The sequence below is a fragment of the Symphodus melops genome (genome assembly GCF_947650265.1).
Source record: "Symphodus melops genome assembly, chromosome: 15".
In the NCBI taxonomy this organism is placed as follows: domain Eukaryota; kingdom Metazoa; phylum Chordata; class Actinopteri; order Labriformes; family Labridae; genus Symphodus; species Symphodus melops.
In genome coordinates, this window is record NC_136705.1 from 18598203 (window position 1) to 18615548 (window position 17346).

The 17346-nt window shown below is 39.4% G+C and overlaps 2 protein-coding genes across 2 annotated transcripts in view; one reads left to right on the forward strand and one right to left on the reverse strand.

Annotated features, from left to right (window-relative positions):
- The first annotated feature begins 728 nt into the window (after positions 1-728).
- On the forward strand, positions 729-9609 carry bfsp1 (beaded filament structural protein 1). The gene is made up of 8 exons (XM_079363268.1): positions 729-1220; positions 2361-2421; positions 2703-2798; positions 4359-4451; positions 6363-6476; positions 7073-7293; positions 7983-8074; positions 8158-9609. The coding sequence occupies exons 1-8, from the start codon at positions 847-849 to the stop codon at positions 9153-9155; spliced, it is 2049 nt and encodes a 682-aa protein (XP_079219394.1). The 5' UTR covers positions 729-846; the 3' UTR covers positions 9156-9609.
- Positions 9610-10964: 1355 nt separating this feature from the next.
- Positions 10965-17346, reverse strand: part of pcsk2 (proprotein convertase subtilisin/kexin type 2) — a 65920-nt gene continuing 59538 nt past the window's right edge. Inside the window, exon 12 of the mRNA XM_079363542.1 lies at positions 10965-12058. Within this exon, the coding sequence (XP_079219668.1) occupies positions 11569-12058 (490 nt within the window). The 3' untranslated portion in view covers positions 10965-11568. The remainder of the gene's footprint in view (positions 12059-17346) is intronic.

Below are 17346 nucleotides of genomic sequence, written 5' to 3' on the forward strand. Positions count from 1 at the left end.
AGAATGAGATGTCGACTTAATGTACCCTTAAAGGTTTCTTACTGATTAAAAACATGACATGCAGAAATATTTCATCCAAGGAGACGTTTTGCCTCTTCTATGGATTTGGACATGCGTTTGAATTATTATGAAACGTGTAGATCACAGCTTTTTTAGCCCTGTTTCTCTTGTTTGATAGCTTATTTTCTGACTTGTTCAAAGACAAATCTAATACTATGCGAAAACAAGAGTCAAACGTCCCTTGTATTATTTGTCAGTGTGTCAAAGTCTTAGACTTGAGTGCATATCAACAAATTAGTTTCTGTATGTTGTTCTTTTGTATAGCCTGTTGCTTCTGATCATGAGCTGAAATATATCTAGTACCTGTAGACTAACAACATTTTTCTCCACAGCAGTGTATCAACACTCAGTCACCTCTGGCAGTGATCGTTCTCCGCAGTCCATAAACTGTCCCCTGTGTCCTGCAGTGCCAATTTCAATATCAAAAAAGGGATCTAGAAAGCAGCTGACTCAGAACCAAAATAATGGTGTGCAACCACCCAGTGCTTTCGCGGGCTAACGGCTTGTTTGTTTGGGGGGTTCTGCTTTGTCATCAACAGCATGGCTGTTCTAATCTCTGATACAAAGGCAACAATACACTGTGGAAGGCCCCAGGTTCGTAGCGTGTGTGGCCACGTCCAGGGGGAAATTTTGGGGGCTATTTCGCCAGAGCCCAGTCCCATGCAGAGTTTAGTCTAGCATGAGACAGCCAAGGGTGAGCACCCAAGTTTTCACACATTAAAGGTGTTGCAGGGGACCGAGCACTCCAGGGGATACCACCAACCCAGAGGAGGGAAGCATACCGCAATGTTCAAGACCAGCTACACGCGCGAGGTGCGCAAGGAGAAGTATGAGCGCTCTGATGTCTTTGAGGAGGAACCAGAGGACTCCGAAACCTCTGCAGGCATCTCAGCCATCCAGGGTTGGGAGAGCCTTCAGGAGCTCAACAGCCGCTTTGCCCGTTACATCAACAGGGCTCGAGTCCTGGAGCAACGCAACGCCGTGTTCCGCAAGCAGCTTGAGACTTTGCAACGGATGGAAGAGGCTAGTGGGCTTGAGGAGGCCTTCACAGAGCAGATTGAAGTCAACAGACAGCGAATTAGAGAGCTGTTGTCAGAGCACGGAAAGCTGGAAAGAGAGCTGAAAGATGCATGCCGCATGCTTGATGAATTCTCCAGCAAGTAAGAGAGTGGGCAGTGGATGGTCTTATCTGTGTGTCAAATGTTAAATGTCTTCTTCAGTGTGTGTACTCCAGAGTGGTTGGTGTTGTAAACAAATGTATTCAGGTTTTAAAATAATTGATCAAGTGAACAAGGCAATAAACCTTACCAGCAAAAAAGGGGAGATATAAGGTTTAAAAATAAATAAATAAATCATCATTGCTAACAAAGGGCAATAGAGGAAAGTTTAAATTGATTAGTCAACCACACAATTATGGGAAGCAATTTTCACACTGTAAAAAACGTTTATGTATGTTACATTTTGCCAACATTTTTTCAACATGATAAAAGAAAAAGATAAAATTGAGTCATGACGTGAATATTTTAAGTATCTTGGTCCCAAAACAGAGAAAACGTAAAAAATCCCCGAAATCCCCCCAATATTATAAATCTTCAACAAAATAGTTCTTTATTTGTGCACAGATGGCCTAGCGGTTAGGTCACATCCATTTAGGAAACTATAGTCCTCAAAGCAGGCAGTTCAAGTCCAGCCTGCGGCTCCCTTCCTGCATGTCATTCCACTCTCTCTCTCTCTCCACTGTTTTCACCACTTTCCAATCAAATGAAGGCACAAATCTAAAAAAAAAAAAAAGTTCTTTATCATCAATGCTCAATGTCAATAGTTTAGGCAGACCTATAAAATTAAACTGTTACAATTCCTCCCATAATAAGACTCTCTATTATCTCTTTATCAGTGATAAAGCCTTCACAATATCAATACGGGGCCAATTTGTTTATTATTATGGACATTTTAGAGAGTGGCAAAAAGATTTACTTTGGTAATTAGGTTAAACGAAACCTTCTGTTACACCTATCTACAAACTCCACAAACACTTTGTGATCATGAGTAGTCTACAGGCCAGATTATTTTAAAGGCCTGCTGAGGAGAATATCGACCACCCCTGAAAAGGCTCGATTTATTTTTATACCATATATAGATTTTAGTGAAGAGATGCAATACATTATATATACGGAGCTGTGAAGATCCATTTGTCAGCTTGTTCTCTCTCTGTGAGTACACTGACCGTAGAGGTTAATGTGAATACGTCAGGTTGCACTTCTTCTTGAATGAGCACATAATCAAGATGTTTTATGTTCCAGATACAGAAATGAATGTGATTTCCAAGAACAGCTACGGGGAACACTGGAGCAGCTAAACAAGGTACAGCTTGGTGAAATGCACACATACATTATGGAAAATCTGAAACATGTAAAAACCCTGGCATGTCAAATTACAGATCTGACACCATTCATTTTGAACATACACCTGATAACCTTTTGAGCTTTTCACATCATGTAAGATGAGAGCATGTAACTGCATTATGCTTTGTGATATTCAATACAATTCACGCTGTCCTTTTACCCGTCTTTTCTACTGAGTTCTCTGTTGTTTTCTCCTCTCCTCTCCTCTCCTCTCCTCTCCCCTCCTCCCCTCTCATGCAGGAGGCTGACAGCTCTCTGCTCAGAAACCTGGAGTACCAAATCAACTCACAGTTTCTGCAAGATGACATTAACTCAACGAGAGATCGACACAAGAAGGTCAGTGTTATGGCGTTAATGACACATGATCAAATCTAGCTGACCTGAAAGTTTACTGACCGGAAACTGGCTGCGTTCTCAAGAAAAAGTTCCCCAACAACTCAAGGCTTCTAAATAGAACATAATGAGCAATATGACTGCAAATGGGAAGCCTACAGAAGATGTTAGGGAGGATTTGCATCAAGATAAACATTTATAACAGTCTAAGTCACCACCATGTCTTTTTAAATATCTAGCAATAGAACCTCCTTTGAACAGAAAGTACTGACTGTCAAGAGAGTAGGTATGATGAATATTGTATTTGAATTTTTTGAATTTTTGAATTTAAAATGGATCATTTTAAATGAAAGCTAACATGATAGCCTTGATAGGTTCAGACACTTCCCCCTGCTCATTCAAATGTAGTGTTAAGTTCATGAATAAAACAAAAGACTAAAGAAACACTGACATTTTTGTCAGTGGCCTTAAGTAAGAGTGTTGTGAGCTTCATCTTTGAATACAAATCAATACACATGCGCTAGTACAGACGTGACAGTGAGAAAATACATCAGATCATCATATTATTGTTCTCCTTGTTCATGGGTTTTGTGAACTAGGTCAAAAAGACATTATCTTGGTGAATTAGCCTCAATGACTCTCTGTAATATTGCTGGCAGCAGTTCATAAATCTATAATAATAATTGACAATGTATTTGTTCTCAGGGTTTTTATGTTCTTCATTGGATTTAGTCAGTCAGTGGAAAAACCTAATCCACATTAAGAATATAAATTCCAAGTAGGGACCATTTGTTTTTTTCTTACTGTTGCTTTCTTATGTTTATTACTACAACTCCAGTGATAGGGCACCAATCCTTGACAAATGTGTCTAAGGATTTGTTATGATGTACTTAGGGCTTTAGCAATATCCCCGCTGAAGGATTGCAGAGAAAATGTAACACGTATCTTCCCAGGTCCTTCCATATAACAGGAGAGCAGAGAGGACAAACTAAAGGTGAAATATTACCCTCTGTGCAGCAGAAATAGCCTAAAGGTGCAACACAATGTGCTCTTCCCATTGCCTGAACAATTTCTCCCTTTTTTATTTTCCACCCAATACTGCATTTGATGATGAATATATGCATGACTCTGCAATATTGAGATAGCATATCAAAAGGCACTGCTGTTTCTATATTATGTGGGGAAAAGAATAGGATGCATATGAATTCATGGTCTTTTGAACCAAAGCTTTGAAGTATCGCCTCCTAGAGAGAGGACATATATCTCCACTTTATTACAAAGTCTGAGATCATGCTTGTTGAAATGGATTTCGAAAAAAAAGAACATCTTTGTTGAGAAAAAAGATTTATGACCGCTAAAGGAAACTCTTTAATTTGATTATTTTATTCTCGACCACACCTCAATAAGAAATGAATTATACGCAGCAGAGGATTGTCTGCTGTACAGGTGAAATGGTTCATGTTTGCGAAAAAAATTGTTTTTCTTACGGATGCTTTTGCCTCTTCAGTGATGCAACTTTAATATCTAATCATGTTTCCATTTTAATGATTATATTCTTTACAGAACCTTGCAGAGATAGAGACCTATGTAAACATTTTGAAGCAAATCAACCAAACACTTCCCCTGGCTCCAAATGTGTCAGTCGGCATCTCTGAGGTAAGGTCACTAATGTTAATGTTAAGAATGTGTGTGTGTGTGTGTGTGTGTGTGTGTGTGTGTGTGTGCTGCACTCCTTTAGAACCAAGATAATACTTTTTCATGTCTGTAACTGATGAGGTTGCTGACCTCTGTAACCATCTAAGAATATTCACTCTGCTGCCATTTACTGTAAACTGTGTTATAATGCCATCCTGCTGTAGTCCAGGTTTCAAGCTGTAAAAATAAACAGGAAACACAATTAACCTGACTTATTGATCGCCTCTTTGATATGGTAAGACGCCAGCTAAAGTTAGCCTCCATAAACTTACCAGTAGGGAAAGGGTGGCTAAAATATAAACAGTAATATCATTTTGATAGTGTTAAAAAAATAAAATAAATAATGGCTAGCATTTGGTTAGCTAGCATTGTGTTTGCATCTTTCTTGAACTTGAAGAATTACATCTTACCGCCTAACGTAACATTTGGTAGTGTTACATAATACAGGAGCAGACGATGCATACGTTTCTAGTTTAAGTAAGGCTAGTTTACTTGCTTACGAAATGTAAGCCAGAAAGAGGTTGAATGCTAATATGAGTGGTTTTCTAAAGGCCCTAACACACCAAGGATTTTTTTATGGTTTTCTGAGGTAAGACATGATGACAAAGCAACAGAGTCTATTATATGTGCTATAATGAAATAAGCCTCTAGACCCCCTCACATGCTCAACGTTAATTTTTCAGGTTATTCCCTGTCCAAAAAGTCACACATCCTTCAATGATTATGGAGGCTGTGAAATGATAAAGATTTAAGAGACCGTAAATAAATCCCATCGATTGCAAAATGGAGGAAATTACAGGAAACCATGTCAATTTAGTTTCCTGCACATGCAGGTGTCCATGCTTTACATTTAACATGTGTGTGTCCACATGTGAAAGACAATCAACCATCCTATAGACACGTGTAGCATCCATCTGTTTGAGCATGTGAGAACACATAATCAGAGAAGAGAAAAAGGATGGTTGAGCATGATAATGTGTTAGACACTTTGACCTCAGCCACTTGCACATTTGTAGACAATTTCAGTGCTAGTCTTCTCAGAGGTAGACCTGCTCTGGATGTAAACATTGTCTAATTGGTAGATTTAAGTGTCAGGAAATGAAGAGCAAAGGTTATTGGCTGCCTTTGTGCAAAAATCAATTAAAATAAGAAAACGATGTGCAAAGACAGAAAAAATGTCATTGTAATATCCTTCAACTGTAAAAAAAAAATTAAACGCGTTAAGCTCCCGGCCCTCAATAGAGTTGATAAGTGAGGTTGTTTCTGGTCGAATACTTCATTTAGATTATTTCTTTTTAATAGACAATAAAAGTTAGCATGCATGTATCTCAGTCAAGTCTGTTGACTTGCTGTTAGCTATGATTAGCTTGTTGCAGGCTAGACTCACAATATGTCTCCATTAGACGACCTCAGTTTCTACAAAACGCCATAAACCGATATATATTTCAATGACAACTTAATATTTATGCAAACCTGAAACCAATTTATATCAGTTTGTGAGGTATTATAGCTTTTGTAAGACAGTTTCATTCAGTGTGTATCCCATAAAATAGACATATTTCAGTAAGGATTGTCTACCGTGAGTCTTACATCGGTATCTAATGAGATAATTTGCATTGCTCTTATATTTAAAATTATTTTATGCTCAATCAAGCAATCTTGTAGCTCCATATATACAATGTAGACCTTCGTAAGCAGTAATGATTGACCTTCAACAATGAATTGAGCATAGAAGGCCCTGTATGGACCCTTATATCATGACTGGTCTTGAGATCAATGCTTCATTGTTGCTGTGAGTGTATGGGTACCGGCTGTAAAGTATAAACTGTGGTCCTCTGCTTGTTCTTATTGATTTCTGCTTTATGTTTTCAGGAGCAGGAGAAGCTGCTGGCCCAGAGGAAAGTGCCAGGGTTAAAGAGTCAGCTCGAGGAGTTCAAGAGCGCCATCTGTCAGCTGCAGGCTCAGAAACAGCGCCTCCAGACAGAGGTGGGACACATGAACACACTGATAGAGGGAGCTCTTGTGCCATTTCAGACAATGTTTCTCTCTCTTTACCCCAAAGCTAACGTTTACGAAGGGCATTTTAAAAGGGCTAAATGTATTTGCACTTGAAATGACCAGCTCATACTTATGTTTGTAATTCACTCAAAGATAGTATTTCTACATAGAGATATAAAGGTTCATTGAGAAGTGTTGTGTTGTTGTCGAAAACCCAAATAATAACCAATTAACTATAAAATATCCCAAAGAAAACAATGAATATTCACATGTCGGGATCCTGAGATTTGATCATTTTTACAGAGAGTCACATAGACAAAAGGTAATGATACCATGATTAAAATCTAAACTAATCAAATTGTTATTATTAAATCATGTCCTTACACTAATCTCTTTATTTTTTATTTAGCCAAATATGCAGCAATGAGTTTTATCTGTCTCTTTTTGTCATTGTACTTTGTTTTTATTGTATTAATTCGTATTTGCTGAGACCAAATTATGTATCATACATACATTGAATGTTTTTTTTCATTTTACCACAACTTCCTAATAATCATTTCCTGTCCGTCCATACCCTCTTTCAGACCTCAATGTTAGAGCAAGCCATCAAAAGTACACAGGAGACTTACGATGATGAGATCCAGATGTACAACGAGAAGATTGAATCCCTGCGAAAGGATATCGAGGAAGCTGAGCGGTCACTCGAGAAGTTCACTAGTGAATGTCGTCACCTGGCGATGTACCAGACATCTCTTGAGAATGAGCTGGAGAGGTACAAGAGGATCATCGAGAACGAAGATAACAGGTAGGTTGCCTCTGTGCAGTTGCACATAAAGAAGAGCTAACATGTCAGGACATACAAAGGCCATACAAATGTCATCTTTGACTAGCCACCAAAAGGCCTTTTAAACGCTAAATGTTAATTTTCTAATTTTGTTTTGTTTTAGTGAAAACTTTTTGCAGATTCTATAAAATCTTACCTTCTTACATGGTGATATAAATGATGTTTAATGGCCTTTTGTATTTACAAAAAGAGTAAAGGAAGGTCATCATTGAGCCTCCCTATAAGCTGTATTCACCTTGTAAACAGTAAGATTCAAATCACTTTGCTTTGAAGAATATCTTACAAAAAAGTAAAGTCATGGTAAAGTTTCACTATAAACACATTAGAAATTAGCTCCATATCACCTAAATCGTTTTAGTAACTAAAGTTACTTGTTTATGTTTATGGACACGTTTATATGGAATCAAAAATCATCCAGCAGGTGGTGCTGTGTGACAACAAATATATCTCTTATGCTCTTGTAAAACCAGCAAAATGATGTTTGTTTTTTTCTGTCAGGTAAGATTTATGTTTTCAATATTTGAATATTTGATGTTACATGTTGCTTTCTTGTCTTTTAATTTCTTATTTAAAGACTTCTCTTCCAGACTTCTCGCATATCAAAGCTACTCAGTTGGATGTTTGACATTTCATTGCTCTCTTCCTTTAAGGTTGAATTCAGCGATAATTGGCACTCCCATAACACTGCTCACGACTAATTACCGCTACACTCACACACCCACTGCATCCAGCAGGGGGAGAGGTAAGGTCACTATAAGAACATGAAAGTATTGGCACCTTTTCCTAAGTTTTAGCTCATTGACTCATGACCTCATGTTTGTGCAGATATCACCTTGGCAATTCAAGATATCACCAGCATCAAGCCCCGCCAGAAGATTCTGGCCAAGAAGGTCTTTAAGAAGAAAGAGCTGTCCCCAAAAGATGTGATTGACAGTGGCCAGGAGGAGAAGAATGGGGGAACATCTGTAGAGGCTCAGGATGAAGACACAAAGGGGATCCCATCCCATGAGGAGGTGCAGGAGGAGAAGGTGAAGAGAACCGAACACAGACCAGTTCTTACCGGGGTGTCTCCACAGGATGTCCCAGATGGAGCTCAGATCAGCAAGGCCTTCGACACTCTTTGCAATATCGTCAGAGACAGAATGAGGAAGTATAAGAAACCAGAGCCAATCGCTGACTTCTACACCAAGGGTCGTTATGTTCTTGTCACCGGTGACGGAAGCTACCCAGATCCCTGCTTCTACACTTCCACGCCATCGGCCGGACATGTCATTGTCACAATTGTAGATGGAATGATGCCTCCATATGACCCCTTTGGACACAGGACTCCATCTCCTACACCTCCTCAGCCAATTGTAGACCCAAGGCCCCTTACCCCCACCGATCCTTCTAAGGGCGGAGAAGGAAAGGATGATAATAAGGGAGGAAAGGGTAAAGACAATGGAGGTAAGGGGAAGCACAAGAATGGAGAGCCTCAACCTCACCCCAAAGATCCAAGCCCAGCCCCTCGACCCTCTGGCCCAGGATCCACCCCCAAAGATCCCACTGCTGATCATCCCAAGAAAAATAAGGACGACAACGGCCCAAGTGGGCCAACTCCAAAGCCTGCACCTAGAGGTGCCAGCACCAGCTCCAGCTCCAGTTCAAGCACCAGCACTAGCACCAGTTCTAGTAGCTACACCCCTGATGCTATGAGCTATGAGAAGGTGGAGGTGGTGGAGTCTGTGGAGAAATTCTCCAACGGGCGCAAAATGAAAGGTTACGAGGAGACTTCCATGGTGGTGGAGACCATGATAGAGAAGTCCAGCAAGAAGAAGCATTGAAACTCCACCAGGGTCCTAAATGGTCCGGATCAATCCTGATGTTGGTATCAGGCTACAAATACAACTGTTCCTGAAACTTCTATACCAAGATCAACATTCACATTCCTGCTCTTATCCTCTTCCAAAAGCTTGCGATCTCTGGTCTTGCGTCCAGAATACGTTTGGCTGGTTCCAGAAATACTGCTGTTGTTGTCCGACTTAATACCTACGCGCACGAGAGTCCTTTACTGTCTGAAAACTTGGAAAAAGGAAAACTGAAGCTCCACCAATAAAATTAAAAAGAAAATAGAAAAAGAGTAAGTTGTGCCACCCTACTGAACTCTGTCTTAGAACTCCAACTTTCCCTTTTGAGCCCATTTGTTTAATTGGATTCCACTGCCTGCCCTCAGCACAATTTTGCTGTGTATTAATTTTCTTTGATATATTGAATAATAAAAAATGATTCAAAGATCAATCATTGTTCTGTTTGCTTTTAGTAAGATATACTGTACTAAACACAACACATTCGTATGATAGGAAAGGTAATAAAACCATCTCCTCGTATGTGGACAATTTATATGTTCTCTTGACATAAGTTCAAAAGTTCACCTTTACTTTAAAAGGCCACTGGACTTGGCTCAGGTAACAATATGTAATATATTTCCGGCAGGATAAGGGGAATACTTTGCGCGAATAAAGAGGAGGTAGAAAAACGTAAAGATAATCTCAGATATGAAATAATACAGAGAGGAAAAGAGGGGAAGTGCTGAGTTGAACTCTGTGGACACCCTGATGAATCTGGATAATATAGATAGTTGTCCAAGATGCCAGAAAGTTAATCATATTTTCTAATTAAGCATTTTTCTAACTATTCACAAATATTTGTTACTCAGCTCATCGTCTTTGTTAAAGATTGCCTCCTTTTCTGCTCTGAAACCTACAATTACTGTTATTGGCCACTTGGGGGCAGCAGACATAAACTGTAACAACATAGTTCTAACATAAACTATAAGAGAGTTTTCATGGTCAGCTGAAAATGTACACATACACCTATACAAAGAAACATCAGCCTTTATTTGGATATAATCCAATACTCTGGCTTTAGTCAGCTTCACATTTTGCCAACTACTGTAACTATGTTTGTATGTATGTCTGACTAAATACTCAACTTTGTTCATGCTTTCGTTAATTTTTCAATATTTTGTGGCCTGACCGCTATCATTGGAAAAATAATCTGACAATCGTGAAAAGTAAATGAAAATATTTGAGTTGCAGGCTGGTAAACCAAAAAATATTGCGCTGAAAGATGCTAAAACGCTCCTTTGACCTGAAGTGCAATGAAAAAAAACACCCCAGCTTATGCATAATGTTTGATATTTGATGACGGAGATGATTTATTTATTCTATATGTTGCCACCTAGACAAAAAAATAAATAAATCTGAAAAGTTACCTTTGCCAATGTCGCTCCACTCTTCATAGGGCAATTTCCCTTTAATGGACAGCACAAAAACCTGTGTTAAGAAACCCACTGTTGCTATTCAGTTTATGCTGCACTTTGAGAATATATGTTTATATGTTGTTATTGTTTCTTCTACAAAAGGCTCCATCTTTGGTCTTAAGCATTGTTTTTGTCTGTGATGTTTTATCCATCAAATATGTAGGAATTACCACTCTCTGTCACTCACTCTCTCTCTCTCTCTCTCTCTCTCGCCCTGATTTCCAACTCCATCCACATTCCTCTTTCTGTAATGGGAATATAAAGGGTCCAAAAATAAATCTAAATCACATGCATGTTGGATTGGGAAGTGTGTTGTAAATCACTCAAGTGCTTTAATAAACAGCTGAATAGATTTATTATAGTATACGTCAAAGATTATGAAAGATGAACCGAGGACCACAGGCTGCAAAATAAAATACATATTCCTTTCTTTGTTTATATAAACAGTGCGTGTCACATAAAAATATCATCAGAAAGAAGTATCACTGCTCTGTTTGCAAGATAATAAACTTTAAGTAGAATGACACAGAAAATCATTTACAGTCACAAACTGTACAACAGTCGGCAAAAGAGAGGTGCAGGGCAGTCAAAGCAAGAGCATGACAGAGTGGACCGTTTTCTGTTTTTTGTACAGTTCTGTAGAGTCTCAAAATTCATGGTGAGATAGATTTATTTCTCTAGAATAGTTATTAAAAGTTACACTTGAATGATGGTTCCATTACACACATTCATCGAAGGTTGGGGGCTAATTGAAACACTTGAGAACAAAAAGCGGAGTGAGGAGGGGATAAGAGGTAGACGAAAAGGAGGATAATCATCAAGTGACAAGAACTGAGGTGATGCGTGTGAGATGTAGAGACAGATTTGAGCAAGATTGCAGAGGGAGAAAGAGAAAGATTTGACAACATGCAAATGGGTTTTTTTGGGGGGTTTTTTTAGTTGTTTTTACTCAGCAAGCTCTTCAGACTTCTCTCTACAGCTTCATCCAGCTCCTCCTCCAGCTCCTCCTTTTTAGACATTGCCAGTTTGGACTGATAATCACGCACTATCTGGTCTATATAAGGGGCACTTTGTGTTCCGTGCAGCATGAGAGTCCACTCCTTCAGGACGCCGCGCTGTGGCTCCTCCCCTTGAAAGCCCACCTCCAGCACCCAGGTCCCGCGGGGGTCCTCGCCCCAGGTGTGGGTGGTCATGAAGGGCCACTTGTCGAAGCCCACTTTGGAGTCGTCATCGCGGGGTCTTCGGCTCAACAGGATGGACTTTGTACCCATTGGCGAGGTCATGTTGATGTTAAGATCACCACGACGGCTGGCGTTGACGGTGACTACCGCCTGCACGTGCTCCAGGTAGCGGACAAAGTTGTCCTTCCCCTGGCAGGCTTCAGTGGTAATGGCAAGCACCAGCCTGTTTCCAGACTGGATTTTACTGGAGAGAGAGAAACAGGTTGAACTGTTAAAAACTGTTCAGCAGAGAGACATGGAAAAGCCAAATACTCGTGTTTAAAATGTCCCAAACTGGAGATAATACGACCCCATTTTAATGGTTTCCCTGTGGTTAAACTTCAAATGGCAGATAAAATAACTTCTTCTTTCTCCCAGTGAATTTCAGCCCAGCTCTCTTTTGAATATCCAAGTAAATACAGTACTTGACCTATTTTTTCCTTCGGCAAATCAAGGCTTCTTTTGATCCTTCTCCTTTATCGCACAAAAGTAGTGATGATTGTCAAATCTCTGCACTTTACTTGGTAATTTATGTCTAATGGTTTGAAAATAAAATACTCTACTTTTTGGTGGCACACACACACTGCACATAGGCCTACATTTCTTGCTTCCAGCTGTTGACCCTACAGAGCCTCTCTTTACTACCAGTTTTTCTGCTGAAATGGCCTAAAAACACACTATTCTTATAAAACTGTGCAATATCAAAAAAGTCGGACAAAATCTTATCAAAAGTGTTTCGGACCAAAGAACGCATCTACATACAACAGTTCAAATCACGTACAAAAAAAAAAAAAAAAAAAAGGTAATCTGAGTGGATAAAACAGCAACTTCTTTGCACTTTTGCGTGATGAAAATGGAAATCAAGTGGAAACAGCAATTATAATCACATGTATTTATACAGAGGCAGTAAAACTAAAACCTGTTCAGGGGATAATACTGTTAAACTGCAGCAAATTGTATTTTAGAAATGAATCTGAGGCCTTTGAGAAGATGATTTGTCGATTTCATTACAAATACGTTCTTTTTTTTTCTATTCACCCGACTGGATTTGTTCAGAACAGAGAGTAAAAGCAAGATGGTCTTGGTATTTTTACTGCTTTGTGGATGGAACGGCACACCGTTGTTCCCATCTCTTTGACTGATGGAAGGAACGAGTGGGAACACAGCAGGTCAGGGGTGGTGGCCAAAGGCTATATGAGGAGGCTTAATAACATTATTCAAGTGTGAGGCTTGAACCGCACACGGTGGGAAAGGGGGGCAGAGAGAGGAAAACGAGGACAAGAACCAGATACTGAATGAGAGAGAGAGGAGAGTGACGTGTGGAACAGCACTCGGTTTGAAAAATGATTAATGGAGCACTATGATGAGCACAGCGAGGCGAGTGCAGCGGTGAGCTTCTTAGCGCTGATGAAAAGAATTACTCTTCCCAGAAAAACAGAACAGTTCACCGCGGGGTGTTTTACAGTGAGTTACGCCCAGAAATTCATGGTGAGAAATTTTGACAAAACCAAGAATCAAACATTGTTATTGTCATTAACAAAATGGCTCATTAAATTATATTACATAAAGTTTAAAGAGACATCTTTAAAACATACTATATACAGTACTTTTTCTATCGAAATAAATACAACAATCTAAAAGGCGTGGGACTTGATACTTCAGCTACCACCCACAGGCCAAAGGTCGAGTGTGACTGTGAATTTTAATTGGCACAAAATCAATTATTGAACTATTTTCCATCTTCCAACATTATTCGTTTTGATCACTGTGAGTAGAAGTCTAGAAGTTTTACTCTTGGACCATAAAGTGATTTTGTGCACAGCTCCTATCCAATAAAGAGTGTGAGTAATTACCACAGTGGGTCATAGAGCAGGCAGAGGGATGCCACTGAAGGGCAGCACCAGGGGAGATTAAAACAACCCCACAGCTCACAGGGGCCAATGCATGCCAGCTCCACCGGTAATGAGAAGTTCTCCTCCAGCGAAGTAAGCCACAGCCAGCCAGAGCAGTCATCAGATCAATGCTGAGCAGTGCATTTGCGGGGCTGTGGCTATGTCGCTGTTTATTGCCTCTCTCTGGTGATACACTTTCATCAGAGGTGGGCTTGTTGTAATTATATGTTAACCACAATAGAGGCAGCACAAACCCTGCAGTGCAGCTGTGAAAACAATGAACTGATGAATAATATCACATGGCTATTAACACATCTTAGGGAACGCTTGAAAAAAAAAAAAGATGCTATCTCTGTATCATAAATACTGCTTATGATATGTTATTTGTTTAGATTAGATTTACATTATTTTAGTTTTGATATGTTGTTCATGGCCAAGCAGAGTGCTGATGCCGCTTACTGCTAATTGGTCTGTTTGATGTCACATTCAAGCCGACACATTCTTCCCCTTCTTTATCCAACACAACTTTTTTTTTTTGCTTCTTTCTTTGCTTCTTAGGCTTCAAAATATGATGGGTACATCTCCAGGATCAGTACAGCATGCAGGCGTCAGCCGTCAAGTTTTCGACATAAAAAATGCTGCATCTGTTTCGACAATCGGTCACGAAGTAAAACAGCCACAAAACCATTTCTTTATATTTCAAAATAAAGTTTACAACAGGTGGGTTTTTTTCAGGGTGGTGCAGAAATCATTCGAAATGGTCAAAGTGCCAAAGGTTTGGGCACAATAATGACTTGTTGGAGCTTGTGTTTGTAGTTAGGTTAATGGGAAAATATCACAGTTTGGGTGAAAATAATTAAAAATGGATATGGAAAGTCACACATTTGGGAACCATCCATTTTTTAATTATGTCAATGATCTCAATGATACATTTTCTTCGCCAACTGTCCACTAATTCCGAGGCAAGCTCTCTTAACCACCAAATGTTAGGCTCTAGAGGGGTGTTCCTCTTTTATTCAGGCCTTAACTCGAGAGAGACACACACACACACATACAAGCACACTCTGACACATAGGGGATTACTTTCACACCATGCTGTCGTGACTGCATCATCTGTGGAGCACTGAGTGGAGAGTAAAATAAGGATCCTGAGGGGATGATGGTGGCAAAACCTGGCGAGACAAACCACATACAGCCTGCTGTTTTATCTACACCTACGCTTTGACCTTTCCACGATACATATGAGAGATGCAGGTTTACATCTACACACGGAAACACCTCCACCTTGAATCCATTCCTGGCTGTCAGTCGGTGTAATTGACAGTGTTTCCAGGGCCCACCATGCTGGGCCATTTGTGGCAGTCTAATTTAAGGGAATAAGCGGGTGTGCTGGGGAAAATCAACAGCCTATGGATATGATAGATGGATGAATAGCAAACCCTGTTAGGGTGAGCTGAGGGGGGCAGGGGAAAGAAAAGAAGAGTAAGTTAGATTAAAAGTAAGACTAGGAAGGAGGCTGGGAAGGAGGACTAGACGAGAAGACTTACAGCCACAGTTACATCTTATTAGGGTGGTTGCCTGAAAGGCAAACCACACTACTACTATTGTCGATATTATTATTAGTGTGAATGCTTCAAAGCATTCACACTATTGTTATCCAGTTCTTTATTAGTGTGAATGCTCAAGCATTCACACTATTGTTATCCAAATCTTTATTATTATTATTAGTGTGAATGCTCAAGCATTCACACTATTGTTATCCAAATCTTTATTATTATTATTATTCTACTTCCGTGCGTTTTTTACTTCGCTTCTACTCTTCAACCATTTGTGCTACTTTCACCGTTCAACTTTCATACTGTTCTGCTTCTTCTGGACAGGTGTGCTATATCTTTTCACGTTTTTACTACTTTTACTTTTTAAGTTATTTCACTTTTTCCACAAATTTTCACAATTTTTTTCCCCATTGAAATGAATGGGATTTTTTTCCACTGTTCCACCTTTTTCTCAGCCTTATAACTTTTGCTGTGTTACACGTAGAGACTTCATTTTTACTTTAAAACGTTCACACGTTTCTCCACTACTTTTACTACATTTACATTGTTTTGCTATCTTTTATACTTTTTAAACTATACTTCCAACTGTTTTGTGATGTTTTTTGCTGTCTTCCCCGTTTTTGAATGGGTGTCTATGTGGTGGAATGTTCAGAGCTAGAGTGCGTGACATCATCGCGAGAGTGCGGCAGAGTTGTGAGATTATTTCAAAATCTCCCGAACAAATTGCTCTAGCGACCACAATTTTCACACCACATGACTAAATTTATCCTCAAAACGTAGGAAAACTTGTCCTCTCGCTCACATTAAGATTTCAGGACAAACGGAGCTACGGTTTGGACACTGTGACCTTCAAAGCGGCAGGTGGTCCAAAAAACTCTCCATCTGCGATAATGTTAAAAGAAACGAAAAATGTCAGATGAAAGAAAAATTGACTAAGTTTTTACATCGCTGTAGTTCCAACATTTCTTAGATGCCAGACATAAAAATTACATCAACGCGTTCAGCTATCTCTCCTCTTGCTCATAAAATCATCATTCAGCCGCGAACTCTTCATTTTACCCCTTAAAATGAGCACTGAATAGGGAGATGTTCCCCCATTTTCTCAGTCGAAGCTGCCAGCTGAATGCAGTTGCTCTTGATTGCACTTACACACACAAACACCCTCCCCTCCACACACGCACACACATGCATTGAACTTTATACTGTAAATGCTTTATTTCATGTTTGGCGGCTGTGGCTCAGTTGGTAGAGTCGTCGCCCTTCAATCAGAAGGTTGAGGGATCGATCCCCAGCTCCTGCGAGCAGCATGTCCGATGTGTCCTGTTCTTGTACAGATACTTTCACTTCCTTTTCTCCTTTTACTACTGTTTTTCTGCTATTTCCTCTTCTTCTACTGCTTGTTCTTCTGCTTTTACTTCTTTTTCTGCTTCCACTTCTTTTACTACATGTTCTTATTCTATCACTATTTCTTGTTCTTGTACAGACACTTTTGCTTTCTTATTTTTCTTGTTCTACTTTTACTATTCCTACTTTTACTACATTTTCTTTTATCACTATTTCTTGTTCTTGTACAGATACTTTCACTTCCTTTTCTCCTTTTACTACTGTTTTTCTGCTATTTCCTCTTCTTCTACTGCTTGTTCTTCTGCTTTTACTTCGTTTTCTGCTTCCACTTCTTTTACTACATTTTCTTCTATCACTATTTCTTGTTCTTGTACAGATACTTTCACTTTCTTCTACTTCATTTTCTCCTTTTACTACTGTTTTTCTTCTTCCACTTTTCTTCTGCTATTTCCTCTTCTTCCACTTTTCTTCTGCTATTTCCTCTTCTTCCACTTTTCTTCTGCTATTTCCTCTTCTTCTACTTGTTCCACTTTTTCTTCATCTTCTGCTAATTTTCCTCTTTTTCTGCTGATTTTTCTTCATTCAGCAGTGTTTCCGCAACATTTCAGCAGGAAGCATTCACACGCATTTTCCGCAGGGAAATGCAAATTTTCTAGTTATTATTATTATTCTACTTCCGTACGTTTTTCACTGCTCTTCTA

Excerpts from the sequence above, each read along its gene's own strand:
- bfsp1 (XM_079363268.1), top strand. The coding sequence starts at position 847 with ATGTTCAAGACCAGCTACACGCGCGAGGTGCGCAAGGAGAAGTATGAG. Across the intron at positions 1,221-2,360 it reads CTTGATGAATTCTCCAGCAA|ATACAGAAATGAATGTGATT; the intron begins GTAAGAGAGTGG and ends TTTATGTTCCAG. Across the intron at positions 8,075-8,157 it reads TGCATCCAGCAGGGGGAGAG|ATATCACCTTGGCAATTCAA; the intron begins GTAAGGTCACTA and ends ATGTTTGTGCAG.